Raw genomic sequence first — 17,740 nt, 5'->3', positions numbered from 1 at the left:
CAAAGTGAGAATCTCAAAGACAAAGACAAAAATCAACATAGTCCCAACTCTCTGAGAAGGGCTTACACTCTACACATATATACAAACAAGTATGATAAAGGTAAACTGCAGAAGGAAAAAGCACCAACAACTGGATAGATCAGGTAAAACTTCATGGAGGAGAAGGCACTGAAAGAAACCTGAAAGGACAGCAATGATTCTGGGTGTTGGTAATGTAGTTGAGATGTAGTTGGGAGTCCCTTCTGGGCATGAGGGGTACCTTGTGGGAATGAACAGAAGGACTGTTAAATATGGGGGGGAAATGGTAGCCTAGTGTAGACCAAGCAGATTTTGTAAAGGACAGTAGTCTGAAATCAGGCTAAAAAGGCAGGCAAGAAACAGATTATAGAGTCTTATAAATACCAAGCTGAATAATTTGAATTTTATCCTAAAGGCAATAGAGATAACTTGAGGCTCTTACACAGGTGAGTGGCATGGTCAGACCTGTACCTCAAATGGTGACTTTGGCAGCTGTGTGGGAAATGGATTAGAAAAGGGAAAGACTAGAAGCAGAGAAATCAATGAGGATCTTTTGTAGTGCTCTAGATAAGAGCTGACTGGGGCTAGAACTAGGGTGATAATCATGTAAATGGAGAGGAGAAAGATGCAAGATATGATGTGGAGGTGAAACTAAACAAGGCTTAGCAATTGATTGGATAGGGAAGGTTTGAGGGGGGAAAGGGTCAAGGAAGACTAAGGGATTAAAAACCTAGGTGACTGGGAAGATGGGGCCCTCAACAGAAACAGGAAGGTACTGAAGATGGTCAAGATTAGAAGGAAGATAATGAGCTTACAGGCTAATGGAGGAAGTGGATAAAAACACATACCCAAATACAATGTAATGTAGAATGTGGTAAATGAGAGGAGGAGTCAGACAAAATGCTGTAAGAAATCTGAGAAAGAAAAGATCTTTCACAACTAAGGGGTTAAGGGAAGTCTTCATGAAAAAAAAAAATGGACCTGCACTGGAGCTTGAAAAAAAAAAAAAGATGGAGATGTGGAGAAAACTTATTCCAGGTATAGGGGAAACTGCCTATGCAAATTGCAGGACAAACATGAGGAACAGCTAGAAAGAAATCCAGACTGCCTAGAATGTAAAGTGTGAAAAAACAGCAGAGCTAAAGATGACTGGTAAGGTAAACTGTAGCCAGATTATGAAGATACGAATATACCTCTTATCCCCCAGGAGGAAGCAACTAAGAAATAGGAGGGAAGAAGAAATGAAAATGGGATAGAAATTATTTTTTAGGATCCAGTGGGAAAGGTAAGGCTTGACAATACTAAAGTTGTATTTTTTTTTAACTGCCTACAAGGCAAGAAGATAATTGGGTATAACAGCTAGCTACAAGGGGAACCACAAAGTCAAATCATTTTAAAAGGAGCTGAAAAATTTTTGACAAAAGTATTAATCTAGGACAAATCTAGGACAAATCCACAACCACTCTAGATTTGTTCAAATCATGGCTCTGTCATTTAATATTTTTAGCAAATCACTTAACTTCTCTGAGTTTCTGTTTCCTCATCTGTAAAACGATCATGTTAGACTATATGTTCTCTAACATTTCTTTCAATTCTAAATACCATGATAGTTCTAATTGAAGGGGATAATCATCACATGTTAACAAAGAAGTAACTCAATTCACTGTAGAACAAGCTGCACATACAAATATCACAGTGGTTCTATTGTATATCTTTTGAATGATAGATTTCTGAATTTGACCCTACCCCCTAAAACCTTTTGAATGGTTTATTTCTAGATTTGACTCTACCCCATAAAAGAAACCTACTGCATACCAATATACGGATTGCTGCAAGCCCCACTGTTTTATGCACACAGAGATGGCAGTACTTGTTTAATTCTTTAGAGAGTTGAATGTTTGGTGTGTATTGCTTCTAATATTATCATTAACCTATCACCTTTGTCACTCAACTATATTTCACACTTACCAGAACAAGGTAGAGTCTAGGTAACAAGAATTGTAATGGCCCTGGATACCTTTCTTCTTTCCAATCATTACCTCTAAACCTTCTTTTTCCATTTTTGGTGGAGTATTCTCTTCCACCACTTCACTTAAGTAACCTCCAAATGCTGAAAAGATAAAACCAACATGACAGCATTTCTCAAAAATAATTAGGTTGTTTGTTTCTACCCACACTTTCATTTTTCTTAACTGCATTTTGATGCACTGTTACATAGCTACTATGGAAACCAGATTTCTAAGGTTAAAAATGAGTTTTTCTTGCATTATTTAGCTCAATTTACAAAAGCTGTAATTGATTCCTGCCCTTTTCTACCCTCAATCCACCCCAAATTTTAATTAGTAATTAATATATAACCTTTTCAGATCATATATAGCAACGGCAAAAGTTGGCCAAGTAAAATTCTTTTACAAATGTCTATTTTGTTAACCAAAGCAGAAAGAGTTGTTTTGATTGTTGCAATTAAAAGCACATTTTATCACTAAAACATTTTCATAATGCAAAGAGACTAACAGAAGGAAGCTGAGAAGGAAAAGAACAAGCAGGACACCTCTGAAAGTAACATGGTGAATTTATTATATTCTTTTTTAGAAGTACTTTTCATAAACATTTATTGCCAAAAAAATTGCTAACATTTTGCTTGCACCCACTCAACTCTTAAAATGAAGTATTTTTCATTATCTATGCAATAACCAAAGTTGTCCAGTTATTAGCTAAATCTAAGCAAGGGATAATTTCAGGAAACTGCAACATTTAACAGAAGAGATATGCATTATGTTAATAAATCAAAAATAATTTTCTAGTACAAGACCAATTTATTTCAAAGTTTGTGCTTACTTTGTAGTAAGCAATTCATTTAGACAAAGAAGTTGGTGTAAAAAACCTAAATTTTAATTTCAACCTTCTGAAATAACTGAAAATTAAATGACTAAGAACAACAGTAAAGTTAAAAAAAAACTTGATTTTTAAAGGTCATCAGCTGCTATGTATAGTTAAAGTCTTGGAAAAATTAATTTCTCATCTAGGATAACTAAAAATGAAATACGAAAAGGGATTCTGTTGTTGGTAATACTAATTGAAAAGACATATTAATGTTAACCAGACACTGGCTACAGTATTTTCATTTATAATTACTGTACAAAATCCTGAGATTGGAAATGGAATCTGTATCAAACTGGAAATAAATTAAAAGGTTGCAAATACCTAAAGAGTTGCACCGTTCAATCTGGTTGGAAACTGGCTGAAGTGAGGCAAACCTAGAATCAGGCCTGCAGCTCTTGAGTTTAACAAACAGCGCCTTCTTCAGGGCACAGGTGAAATAACGAGTACCCCTGAAAGTTCCATCTGTACAGCCTGCACATTCATCTTCCTGAAATAAAATATGCTTAGAAGTGAATTATTCTGCATGTACAAAGGTAACAGTTAAAGAACTAGATAGCATTGAATGATTTTTTTTAATTTATCCTGCTCTTGATTCACTGGGAGTGATACTGAGATTTCCATTAGGATGATTATTTCTGGGAGTTTAAGACATTACTGAGGCTAAGGTCTTTATTTTAAAAGTGACAAGTATGGACCCATCATTCCCTTTATTTATTTTTTAAAAGAAATACTTGAAATCTTCTCTAGGCTACTGAATCTCTTCTACCACTACCCCAAGTAAGAAAAAAAAATTGAAGCCATTAATTTCTTTGAATACACAATGATAAATATTATTCACAGCAATGAATGATGAACTAAAAAGGAAAAAGGAAAGATTAGCCCTTAAATGTGTGATACTTCTCATATTCTCCCCTTCTAAGACATGCTACAATAAAGTAAAGGAAAAATCCTTCTGCATATCTCTAGAATTATTCTCTAGGATCATTATTATTAGGTATAGTAGAGACTATACCGTTATTGGGATGAGAGAGGAACATATCATATTGACAAGAGAATGCCCTTTCCAGGAGAGTCCTCTCTTTCATCGCTAAAAACAAGTCAGCATCAACACTCATTCTCTCTTGCTTCCCTCTGTCACAAAAGAAGAGGTATTCCTAAGGTCAAATCTTTCTACCTGTGGTCTTCTTACTCCCTCCCACTTCTTTTGGGACCTTGATTTGACAGTTATCTCTATCATACACGTTCAATCTCTCCTTCGCTGGTTCTTTCACATCTGCCTATAACTATACCCAGGTCTCCACAATCCTTTAAATAAAAAAAAAATTCCCTTCACCCTTCTACCTCATCTACCATGTCATCTCTCTCCTGTCAGTCACAAATCAATGTCTTTTAAAAGATGCCTATAGCCAATATCTCCATTTCTTCATTTCCTAGGCTCTGTTCGACCTCTTACAACTAGGCTTCCACTTGCTTTGCTTTGTTGCAACTCTGAAAAGGTCACCAGTGATTATTGCTAATCTCCATGCCCAAATGTTTTGCTCATGTTCCTTGAGCTCTCTGCAATCTCTGACACTGCTGAGACGTTCTCAACTTTGCTAACCTCCTCCCTTGGCCCCAGAAAACTATTTTCTCCTGCTTCTTCTCCTACCTAACAACCCTCCCCCATCTCCTTCCTATTTGCCTTCTTCCTGATACCTTATATTTGGGTTATTCTAGAGCCCTCCCCTTTACTCACCCTCTACACTATCCCTTGTCAATCTTACTTATTTTCACAGCTTCAGATACCACCTTTATGAAAAGATCTAAATCTCAACCTTTAACCCTGACCTGTCTTACATGCCTTTGATTAACACTATAGAAAAAGACTTTCCCTCCAGGAATTCATGTAGCACTTTAAGTCTCTAACATATTTATAATATCGTGCATTACAAATATACTTGTCCTATATCCAGCTGCAATACAAGCTTAGAGTATAAGAGACATGACTTATCTAAACTTTCCCTCTCCCAGAACAGTGCCCTAAACAGAGTAGATACATAACATTTATTAAATGGATGAATAAATTAATAAATGGAGGAAAAGATTTTCCTGCTTATTGAATAAACCATTTAGAGGGCATACCTCTAAAGGATGGCAAGAACCCTCTTTCTGACCCATAGGTTGGAGAGTTAGGTTCAATGTTTACTCTTTCGCTCATGACAATCAGAGTGGAAGGAATAAATTGGAAAGAAAGATGAAAAGTAGAATCCCAGATGGGGAAATTATTGCCAAAATCATAAAGTTAGATCATGCAGTATGATCTTACTGTTTAAAAGGAATTAAAATGGCCTTTGGTAAAAAGATTAAAAGAGTTCACTTGAACTCACTAGGCTGTACTTCAATGTTTTAATGGATTTGTGATTTCAAAATGTATCCTCTGCAAAAATCAGATTGCGACCTACCCACGCCTTCTATTTTATGTAACTTTTGTCTGTGCCTTCTTGTATGTCACCCTTGGGGAGTGTATATAATATGTTGGGAGGCTTTATCTAGATCTCTTGACATACCAAAGGATCGTTTGAGCTGTTCATTGGTTTTTCCCTTGCTCTTAACTTATGATCTGTCCACCTGTTTTTCTGGTCATATATCTCTCTGATAACATTCTTTCTGCTGCTTCTCTCACAGAATTCTTCAGCGGTCAGAGGTTATTGGTGGATTCATGTCCACCTTGCACCTCTCCATTGTCATTTGGGTAGCCTGTAACTAGTTCTTTGGAGACTCGTATTTGATGACTCACAGCCATTCAGTGTCACTGGGAGAATACTGATGTTTGACTCAGTGACTAAAGAATGACTAAGCAAATTTTGGTAAATGAATTATTTGGAATATTACAGTTTCACAAGAAATAACAAACATTGAGAATTCAAAGAGAAGACATATGAAGTGATGTGGAGTGACGTAATAAGAACCAAGAAAACAATGTGCACAATGATGACAAAAATATAAATGAAAAGAATTTAAAAAAAACTTAATGTTGTGTAATTATGACCAAATTTGGTCCTGGAGAAGAAATGAGAAAATGCAGCTCTGTTAAGGTATGGAATATTTCATGCTATCAGTCATGGCTAATATGTTGATTGATTTAACTAAACTGCTTCCCCACCCCCCTGCCTTTTCAAAATTCTAAGTTACAGAGAATGCCTTGATGAATGGGAAGGAGTATAAAATTCAAAAGCAAGTGATATAAAAACAAAAAATGACCATGAAAAAAGACTTAAAAATTAAAAAAATAGACTTCTGTTTCAAGAATAAACCTGAGGTCATTAAGAGCAAAGGCAATCCAGTCCAATATCCTTCTGTTCAATTCTGGGCCCAGCTCGCTGTCTAGCCACAAAATCTATCCAAGGTATATCAGCCTGAGGACCAGGCAGATGTGTTGTCAACTCAATTGGTTATCAGTTTGGACAACAGACATTCTTCATCCACTTGGTTATTCCTGGGAAGATACTTAAGACTGAACCCTTTAATGTTGATTATTGTTTTTATTTGGAAGGCTCAACAATGTTCCAAGGCTTGATGCTACCAGTATAAAACTGTCCCAAACAGGAGCATTTGGAATATCTCACCATCTATAGGGAATCTCTCTTCCATTTGCACTCTGCACTGGGCATCCTCCATGACTGTGGCAAACACCTTTAGCAAGCATCACTAGAGGATTGAATAAAGTTATCTTTGTTGATACATATTTCAAGGAATCTCACATAATTTTGATATATGCATGTGAGATACCTTGTTGGACAAGATTTTTTAAAACATTTCTAATGAATATTCTGTTTTATTCATCATCATCAACAAGCACTGGGAATTTCCATTCTATTTGCTCTTTAGCATATTGAGAACTAATGTTAGAGTCACAATGTGGTGGCTCTGTGGTCGCTAATAAGGAAAAAAGTTTGCTATAAAAATCTCGACAGATCTTTTTTGTTTTTCTATTTTCCATCTCTTTACTGAACTTCTAGTTTCATCCTTAAATGCCCTTAGGGTGATTTTAGCTTAAAGTTTTTTTTAAAACCAAGTTTTCTTTAAACTTGATCTTTGTTCACTGTTTCTCACTGTTTTATGAGGCAATACTGTTCATAATCTTCCATCATCATCCTTAAGATTTTACAATAAATTTATATTCTAAGCCATTGCTGCTTTTGACTGCCATACCTTTCTGCTTAGTTAGGAGTTCAAGTATTTGCGTGTTGATGTGGTTTCCAGGCTTTTGGTCTCCTAATTGTGGAGACTGATTTACATGGGTTGAATTTCCTCAGAAAATAAGGATAGTGTGTATAAATCTGTCTTTTATCCATTTCTTATTTTTTGATGTCAAAAGTTTGTTTACATAGGTCAAGCTGGAGTTCCCTAAACTGTGTAACATCTTCCAATTTTTATTCTTTATTCTAACAAGTCAGTGGTCTGAGTGTATAGGGATAGTTTATTTATGAATGACTCCCAGCTCTAATCCAACAAGCAATAATGATTCTTTTCATGTCATTAAAATATAATCTCACTTTTGATGTTATTTGATGTTTGCCATATCTAGCATTTGCTGATTCTATTCTCAAAGAAAGTATTTATGACATATAGATCTGGGGCTTTTACCTAATCTACATTTGTTTTTTCTTATTCTTGAACAAAAAAACATTTTTTTACCACTCTCCCTTAAGCCTACCCTTGTACTGAAGTCAATGAGTATTAAGATATATGTTCACTTAATTCAGAGGGTCACATAGAGGTCTTTGTAGAATTTCTATCATCTTTAACAGATGACATTACATAAGCTGCAATTATTTTCATAATGACCTTTTCACAAATGCTTATCACAAACACTGCAATATAAGAAACCAAAATGTCTCTTATTGCTTTCAGATACAGTATAAAACCAACTCTACCAACTCCTTATTTGCCTTTCCTAGGAAAAATTGTGAACTGTCCTTCCATTTATGTGACTTCTTTGTCTTCTGATTTCATTTATACTGAAAACGTCGAGGTTGACATTAGTAAACAAGTCTGCCCAGTTTCTTAGTTGGTCACCAGACAAGGCTCTAACATTTGCAGTGCTTATAGCTACTTTAATATTAATAGACAAATTAAAAACTGTATGATTCTCAGAACCCTGTCTCTTTTTTCCATTATGCCACGGTCCTTCCAGAGTGGAGAAGAGCTACACTGGAGTGACAGTCATTTTATATTTTCTTTATTTTGTAGGATGCCATGGCCAAATAATTTATAACCAAGTGGCCAGTCTACTGGTGATGACCTCTGTATACTAATCTAAGCTGGGCCTCAGGAAGCAGATACAGTCTATTACTAAGATTGTAAGTACTTCAGGCATGGTAGAACTTTCCATACCTTGTGCTCTGCTGGCACAACTTCTAGAAACCCAGGGTCACTTCCATGCCATAATGAGGCACTGAAGTAGAGTTCTGCAGAAGCAATAGGGTTAACAATTGCCTATAGAGACAATTATTAACGAATAAGAATTCTCAATGTACAAATTAATATTTTAATGGCACAAAAGAGTTAATTTACTAAAAGTAGCAATTTATTCTTATCAAGGAAATTCATATGGACTATATGTTAAAGCTTATTTTTATAATTACCTCACTCTAAATGCAAAGATGTTAAAGTAGACTTCATGTATGTAAGCAGACAAGGCTACCACTCTTTCAGAAATATCAAGAAAGCATTTTAAAATTATCCTAGTCTGAAGTCTTTAATCTGAAAGAGAAACCTTATTAGTCTTTCTTTAACTATCAAGTCCAAAAAAATTCCTGCCCTCCTCTCTGAACAGCTCAAGAAAGACTTCTCCCTTGAGCCAAGTAGGGCAATGGACAAGGGCAAGGGGCCCTTGACTAATCCACACTGAAAGAATTTAAGTAACAATCAGATTAAGATAAATAAGAAACCTCTGTCATTACTTCAATTTTTAGAAGTTGGAGTGGTATTGACCAGATGGAAAGGAGAAGTATTGAAGGGAGTGGTCAAAAAAGAACTAAATTATTTTAGGAAAACTATTCTGTCTGAAGAAGCAAACTTTAACAACCTTTACCTTACCCTGAGTCCTATAACTATGTTTTATTAAACTAGGAAATATTTCTTGTTCAAGAATCCTATAAATTGGAACTTGTGTTTTATTGACTAATCCCATTCTCCTGACCCAATTAAAAAATTTTAAAAAATGAATGATCCCAAGTTTTTTTGTTTTTGTTTTTGTTTTACATTTGGTGTTAGAATGCATCATAGGGTGATTTACGTTGGGGATTTCTGGGGAATGTTGTAGGGAAAAAGGGTTGCCAAAGCAAAGGAAGGAATGGTGTGACATATTTACTTTCCTAACTGTAATTGCCTAGACCAATACCAAAATTAATTTACATTCCCTGAGCAAATACAAAGTATCAGAAAAGAGAATTATATTTAAAATATATTGGGCAACAGAAGCCAATGTAAGAATAAAAATAAACTGCTTTAAATGACCATACTCACAGACACACACACACACACACACACATACACACATATCATTTTGACAGTTATAGGTAGTATTTGCCCATTTTAACAAATAAATTCTATATAAAGCCCCATGTAGAAAAGAAGAAAGAAGTTTTATGGGTCAAATCATATTACCAGTTCCAGTCCTGCTAACACTTCGTTTAGTCCTGGTGGCTGACCAATCCAACGGATTACACCAAAGAAAGGAGGATTATCTTTAACTTCAGCCAGCGAGCCTACTTCAAGACCATGTGAATTACTCGAAGGTACAGTCAAAGGTGGACTCTCCTGGACAGGAGAGTTGCTTAGCTCTCCCATCACTGACTGAACAGACAGAGACAGAGGACTATGCCCAATACCTCCGTTGGTATTTGGCATCTTTGTCAAGCTAAACGGTAAAGAGTGAAATCTGTTCTCAGTTGAAGAGTTCATAGAAGGAGGCTGCAGAGGTGGTGAAGAATGTCCAAAATCTGGAGATATATCTGTCAGGGATTTTGCAGGGTCTTCAGCAACTATAAAAAATAAGTTCCTCTTAATTAGAAAATCAACTCGAGTATTATATTTTTTCTTACATCTTTAAAAAAAAATTTTATATCCTCCATAATTGAATCCACTATATACAAAACATCTTATATACATTCATACATAAAACCAAAATAATTTACTATAATACTATTATATTGCAACCAAAACTCAAAGGACTCCTTTCTAATTAAAGACAAATTTCAGTAGAGTTTTTTAGGGCTCTTTTTTTAGTTGGGTTTGTTTAGAGTGAGTGAGTGAGTGTGTGCGTGTGTATGTGTGTGTTGAGTTTGTTTAGAGTGTGTGTGTGTGTGTGTATGTGGGTGTGGGTGTGATTTCACACATTTTCTTCAACTTCATCTTCTTAAAAATAAAATTACCTTTCATGAATTTAATTATATTTGACCAAATTCTAACAGAAATCATTTTGGGTAAGCTAAAGTAGAGACTTCCTAGCTCTAGTAAAACACAGATAAACAAGCATTAAGATGAAGAATTGTTTGGGTTTGGTTTTTTTTTTTGTCATGGATCCATGATAAAATCACAGAGATCACAAAAGAATATACCTTCCTTGAATTATTGGAACAATCATTTGTTTTATTAAAATTTCTTGCCCTTGGAAAAGATCATCACATAGAAAAAGCATTAACAAATCTTATAAGAGAAAAAGAGATAAGAAAATGAAGTCAAAATCAAATTTATTCACATGCGCTATTGATACATAATAATGTAATTGGCTTGTTACAAAAGTATTCAAAATGTAGTGCCAAAAAGTAGCAAAATTAGAATAGCTAAGGTGTATTTATAAAATGTGTTACAGGATGATTTTGGTTCTCTAATACTTGAAAATGCAGAATGATCTTCCAAAAGAGAAAGAAATCTATGCTTATTTAAACTTTCAACAGAATTACACATGGACACATCTTTCAAAGTTTTCTTTCTTCACAAACTCCTAAAGACAATCATAAATTATTTACCACGTAGTTCCCAAAATTCCTGAAATGTAGCTGCATTTTAAAATAGAGGTAACACTATTTAGATGATCCATGAATAAACTCATTTTATGGTAGGATGGTAGGCACATACAAAGTAAAAAAAAAAAAAGCCCTAAACAACAATTACAATAGGTATAACTTCTCAACAAAGGGACTTTCTATCCCTGAAATGTCCTACAGAAGAGAAGAGCAATGCTCTTGGACCTACTAATTCAAATATGGCAGGTGGGCAGTAGGCACGAAATTTAATGCCTAGGGAAGGGTGGGGATGACTTCTCCGAAGTGTTCAGACAAATCCCCTAATATTGCAGAATGATAAATGATACCAGAAAACCAAGTTATCTCAGGAACAAAAATATCAAAACAATAATAGAGTTTGCTCATGGGATCACTGCTTGTGATTACTTAATACCAACTGGACTAACACACTCACCTTATGGGCTAATCATGAAATATCAGTCTCATATATAGTACCAATTTGGAGAGAATGTGATTTAGCTTAGACAATACTGCAAGATTCTACTGTATTTTTTATTCTCATTTCAATAATCAAAGTTTGTCTTCAGCTGAAATGTGTGTACGTGTGTGTGTTTCTTACTTTTTCAGATTTTCCTCTTCTCGAATAAATAAACCAAAAAAGAAGGAAAACAAAATTATTATTGTATACTTTAAAATACTGCCTTAATTAATTTCAAAAGTAATCCAAATCTAAGCCAGTGTTTTCATTTTATAAATATTAATACAGTGTTCATTGTGGCCTAGTCATTTTGTTTATAAAAAACTACCTAAATTGAAAAAAAAGAGGGGAAAAAATGTCACTCTATTTTCCACCCTAATGAGCTAAAAGATGGATAGTATTACTAGAAGAAGAAAAAAAAAACTTTAAAAAAATTCCAAATTACCTTCATCAATGTACCATGTATTTTTTGATTTGGTTTGTGGTTGAGAATAAACAGAACCACCATTTAAGGTGTAAAATAATTCAGATCTGCTTCTATTTCCAGGGTCTGAGGTAGATCCTATGGATCAAGAGAAGTTCCTTTTTAAAACTCCAAGATTTGGTGAAAAGAAAGAAAGAAAAAAAGCTATGTAGAGCCACATGCATACAGAGTCAACAACCAATTACACAATCAATAGATACACAAACACAACATTATTTTGTTGTTTTCAGTTTTGAAACTTTGTCACCATTTTGGTAATGCCAAAAGATTTGTATGCCCAAGCGTCAAATGGGAGAAGGGAGTCAAGAAAAACCTGGTCAATATTATTTTGTAACCAAATTGGTTTTTAATAGTTCTTTTTTTTTGCACACAATTTTTCACTGGAAAAGTCAGCCTTTCCTAATGCCAGGTGAAGAAACTGGGTCTATTAGCACTTTATTTTAAACAGTTTCTTATTTACATAAAAACTCTAGGCTTATCAATTTTTCTATAACCTATTTCATCATTATGGGTACATGAAAACAAAGAAAAGATTCAGTAACTGATTTCATTTTTTTAAATCAGCCTTTGAAACTATAGGTTACAAAATTCCTTTCTTAGTTTCTTCATGCACTGAAGGAAAAGTAGACCAATATTATACAAGCAATGTCAAAAAGATTATGTTCACAGACTAGTCCTGCCTGATCCCTAACCTGCAGAACATATCCCTGAGGAGTCAAAACTAGTGAAATCTCCAGGATCTATTGAAAATCTGATTTTCTTTGATAAACCAGTCAATAATTATACAAAGTAGTTTCAGTTTTGGTACTTTAGAAGTCTGTCATTAGACCAACACAATTAAGCACGTATATAGATAGAATTAAGATATGTGTGTACATATACACATATAGAGAGAGACTGGGGGGGGGGGCTATTAAAGAGTAATGAACTGTCCGACACAATACAAAAGTTTCACATCCTTTTTGAGTTATAGATCAGTCAATATCACATAGGATCCAAGATCATACAAGGTCTAACATGCTTTGAAGCATTTTTGTAGCCCAAAGTACCTTTACAATATACTTCCCTCTAAAATGATTTAAAATAGCATTATTTAGTTGACAGATCCCATCCTGGCCCTATGTTAAGAATCTCACGCAACTTTTCAATATTTTAAAAAGACTCAGCTAATTGACATGTAACTACCACCCACATGATACCTCCACAAATACATAATACACATCCAACAGGAGAGCAGTATGAAGGAGTTTCTATGGTCAGTGGCTAGATGTGTTGGGAAGGAAAAGGCCCATATATTCTGGAGGTCCAGAATTTTATCTGTCCTATTTTTGGTTAGTAAAGTTCATATGATTATCATTAAAATACTTCATCTCATGCAAAATAACACATCTGTGAATGCTGCATACAAATAAAGCACAATGTACATGCAGAAAGCATTATGTACGCGTATTATAACAAATAATAATTTTTAAACCACTGAATTTACAATTCCAAATTGTATTAACAATGTTTTAAGTCAAAGGTACCCAAAGCTAGTCAATTTTGATTGACATGCCTTAAAACTTAACCTAGTTGATTATGCTCAAGCAATAGTTGTATCCCTCACCACCTAGACCACAGTAAGCATTTTCATCTGCTAAAAGGGCTGAAGACCCTAGCCTCAAGTCAAAAGTTTCACACAGAATTTTCTTCCATTACCACAAATGTCAATGTATTGCTTAAAAATAAGTAACTCAATCTTGACCTCTGTTAGTCTCTAACATCAGAATCACATGTTAAAGAAACTCTCATTCTATTAAAGCATACCTGTAGCCTTTGGTTTACTATGGCTGGATAAACCTTTATCCCCACCACCTCTTGGCATAAACGCAAGTTTGGGAGGCCTTCTTTCTTGTGTCACACTATCTGAAACATTAGATATATTTTTAAAGTCTTCAATTTTAAGAAGTGTATTAAAGCAAAAACAGTAAAAATCAAGCAAAAACTATTTCTAGAGTAGAACAAACAAAAGTCAATTATTTATATGGTCAATTTGTCACAAATTTACAATTTTGTGGGTTCCACCAAAAATACAGAAAGCACCTTACCTTCAGAGTCTATTACAAGAAGTTATAGTCAGAAGAAACAATAGTTCATTCAGTCTAACTTTACTTTAAAGGTGAGGAAACAGAGGTCACAGAGAGGTGAAATTATTTGCTCAGATTTATACTACTAATAAAAGAGCAAAGTCAGGATCTGAACCCAGGTCTTCTGACTCTACATCTAGTGTTCCGTGTTTTATCCTTAAGTTATACTGCCTCTCTGACTGGAAGGTGGGGCCATGAACTCCAAACCCTCCATTTAAGGGAGGGAGCTTAGCTCAGACAACTCATCTCTCGTCTGGCTGAACTACTTCTGGACTTGGCTGATCTCTCCACCATGCCCTGAAAAGCTCATTGCTGAGAACTTTCAGGATCTCATCAGCCCTGGTATTCCACTTCATCATCACTTTCCCTTTTAGCTTCCTTTTGTATGTTGTCTTTCTCCCCTTAGAGGATAAGCTCCTTGAGGGCAGAGACTGTCTTTCTTTTAGCTTAGCAAGTGTCTGGCACATAGCTTAATAAATGTTTGGAAAATGTTATTCCTACATAATCTTCTCAAAGGTTAGCCATTTGTAAACATGCTCAGTCTCGTATTTAAGATTACAAATAAAAATTCATGCATAGTTTGGGATTTTAAAATTATTCAGAATTTAATCATGTGTGATAAATATAGATATAAATGAAATAAGTAAAACACAAAGGCATATGCACATAAGTTAGCATCCAAAGACAATAATAATTTTTGTAGCAGATTTCCTAATGTAATTCTAAGAAATAACTGTAAAGTTTTACAAAGTCACATTTAGCACCAAGACCAGTACAATATCATAAATTCTATTTTGAGTTAAATATTCAATATATAGAAAAGGAATCTGTGAAAAACTCAATATGGAAATATTGTCTCTGAGAAAAATCTACATCACATTCCACAAGATGTATATAACACTTAAAAATCATACCTGATAAAGCTGTAAATCAGCCCAAATTGTATCATCCAAGGTAGATTTTGGAAGATAAGAAAAAATGGGGAAAATTTACATTTTAACACAAGGAAAAGTCATGTTAAAAATGGGATAAAAGGAAATCATATTGTATTAATTAGCTCCAAGTAATGGTTGGTCATTTTTCCACTGAGGAAAAAATACACATTTTAAAGTACCACACTGCATTTACTATAGTAATTAGCCTCAACTAGATGTTTGAACTTTTAAGTAAATTGCAGCATAGATTTTTTTTAATTCACTAATTAAACTGGTAAATTATATCAAACCTATGACAAATAAAAGAGAAAAAATGCTAAGCACAATATTAATCAAATAAAGCAAAAAAGACATTTCCTTAGGTTCTCCCAATATAGTAAATGGTATAGCATATCATAGATTTTCAAGTGCAGAAAATATCAGAATGGCACAAGCTTCAAAATATACCAGGGAAATTGACTGAGAATAAATAGTTCTTACTATTAAAGACAATTAACCGATGTAAAAGACCCTAAAAGCCAGTCAATCTCAAGTACATAACATATAACATATACACATTATATATTAACATACACAATTAAAAGTAATAATAGTAATTACCACAGTAATTGTTGTTACATTTTTTCCCTCTCCTTTCTATTGGCTGCTCCTATGGGAGCAGTGATAGCCCCTGTCTCACAAGATGACAAACATAGGTGCAGCTCATATGTCTGATATTTGATTCCCAAAGAAAGCATGTACTCAACATTTAATAATATAATGCCAAATACCTGACAATTATTCTTTATTTAAGGTCCACACAAAAAAAATATAGTAAAGAACAAAATGCATTAGCAAGGTACACAACAGAAATATAAATGGTATATTGGGGGAGGGGATAGCAAAGAAATACAGTTAATTGCTACTGAAAACTCTTGGATGATTTAAATTTCAAACCAAGTTGGAATATGGAAAACTATACTGAAACACAGATGATGCAGAGTAGAAAATACTTCAAATCTTTCTTCTATACTTGGAGTGTTCTATGCTGAGGAAAACACTATCAATTATACATGAGCTAAACTTCACATTTTGGTTGTCTTTTTCTTCCTTAAAATATATACTAAAAATGGACAATTTCCTGAGACTCTTAGTGCCCTCAATATGTATTCATTTTTAAATTTAAGAAAAATCAAAGAAATTTAAACAAAGTAGGCTAAGTTTAACAAAATCAGCTTTTCTCTCTCTTAGCAATAAAAAAATCCAGTCAGAAAATTATTTCCATAAAATATAGAAAAAAAATAAAGTATGCTATAAACCCTTGAACATGCTTCTGAATTGGTTCAGAAAGCTCACAATTAACCATGTAATCTTAAAGAATAGCATTGGATAAGAGACATATAACTGGAAAGAACCTTAGAGAGCTCATCTAGTCCAGTCTTCATTTTACAGATAATGAAACTAAGGTAGTGATTTGCCTGAGGTCACATGGGTAGTAACAGAACTGGGATAGGAACTCAGGTCCTTTAACTTCAAACCTGGCACACCTTCCCCTGACTCATTCTATCTTATTAATTCAATTTACCAGTTGCTATTAAAAATCCTAAATAAAAGTAATATGTTTGTATATTTTATAAGAAATATTACACTTTGGTTGAGATGATCTTAATGTTTCATTATTGGGATAACCTCAACATCCTGAAAGGTCTCATTGCACCTCATCACTATTCGCTGACTCTCTGATTGGCTGCCATGAACTCCAAACCTCCAGTTAAGGAGAGAAGAGTTCAGCTCAGACATCTCATTTCTCACCTGGCTACATTACTTTTCTAATTGACTTCTCCACCAAGCCCCAGGAAGTCCATTATTGGAAGAACCTCACCATCTTGTAAGATCTCATCTACCTTGGTACACCACTTCTGGTAAATCTCCCAACTCCTTAGAGCTTCCTTTTGTGCGCTGTCTTCCGCCACTAGATTATAAGCTCCTTGAGGGTAGGGACTGCCTTTCTTTTTTCCTGTTTGGATCTCCGGCACATAGTAGGTAATTAATAAATGTTTATTGACTTTTGTTAATAAACATGATCAAATAGCAGAGCTTCTAGAACTTAAGAAAAAATTGAATTTACACTTAAAATGGCATTCATAAAAAACTTTTGCACTAATGATGAATTATTTTTCCAATTTCATCATTTTTATTTTTTTAATATTGTGATATGTTTTGTTTTAACATGACAGTTCCCTGAGCTGCATCTGTTTGGGAAGCCAGGAGCTTCCTTGAAGTTAATAAGAAAAACCAGCATGACCAATTGTCAGACACCTCCTGACTTCCTTCAAGTCTCAGCTAAAATAAATGTTATCAGTGAAAACATAAAATGTGTGAGAATGTTTTTCTCTAATGCAAAATTCTTGTTCCAAAAGTACAGGAAAGGAATAGCCAATATTCTAACTATTGGAGTAAAAAAATGAATCTTAAGAATTTAAGTACATAAAAGTATCTCAGACTATAAAGCAAAAATGGGATACGGCAACCATTTGTCTCATACCACCTTTGTAACCTAAAAAACCTAGTGAAAAAGTACTGCAGTTTTTTTAAGGTCTTGCCTATCTTTAGCTTCCTTAAATACTACTTGTCAGAAAAGGAATGACCAAACATTAGGAGCTGATTAATTTGTCATAAAGTTACAGCTGAATAAAATTTAAGAATTACCTAATTCAGTTCCTGCATTTCATAAATGAAAAAACTGTGGCACAGAAAAGAAATAGAGAAGCAATTTAAAAGTTTTAGTCATGCCAAAAATAGCATTAGGGCCACTGGCATAAAAA

The 17,740-nt window shown here is 34.3% G+C and overlaps 1 protein-coding gene across 4 annotated transcripts in view; it reads right to left on the bottom strand.

Moving 5' to 3' along the window:
- CYLD (CYLD lysine 63 deubiquitinase) overlaps window positions 1-17,740 on the bottom strand; it is a 69,743-nt gene that overhangs the window by 29,141 nt on the left and 22,862 nt on the right. For 2 of the 4 annotated variants that reach the window (XM_036749278.1, XM_036749276.1), the window contains 5 exons: window positions 13,682-13,780; window positions 11,837-11,953; window positions 9,553-9,929; window positions 3,223-3,388; window positions 1,987-2,128 (listed from right to left, as the gene is read on the bottom strand). In XM_036749278.1, coding sequence (XP_036605173.1) covers window positions 1,987-2,128; window positions 3,223-3,388; window positions 9,553-9,929; window positions 11,837-11,953; window positions 13,682-13,780 — 901 coding nt within the window. Of the gene's footprint in view, window positions 1-1,986; window positions 2,129-3,222; window positions 3,389-9,552; window positions 9,930-11,836; window positions 11,954-13,681; window positions 13,781-14,915; window positions 14,925-17,740 lie in introns of all 4 variants that reach the window. The other 2 variants (XM_036749275.1, XM_036749277.1) reach the window with 2 other exon arrangements.

Source organism: Trichosurus vulpecula, chromosome 3 (assembly GCF_011100635.1).
Source record: "Trichosurus vulpecula isolate mTriVul1 chromosome 3, mTriVul1.pri, whole genome shotgun sequence".
NCBI classification, from domain to species: domain Eukaryota; kingdom Metazoa; phylum Chordata; class Mammalia; order Diprotodontia; family Phalangeridae; genus Trichosurus; species Trichosurus vulpecula.
This window is presented reverse-complemented; position numbering and strand designations above follow the sequence as displayed.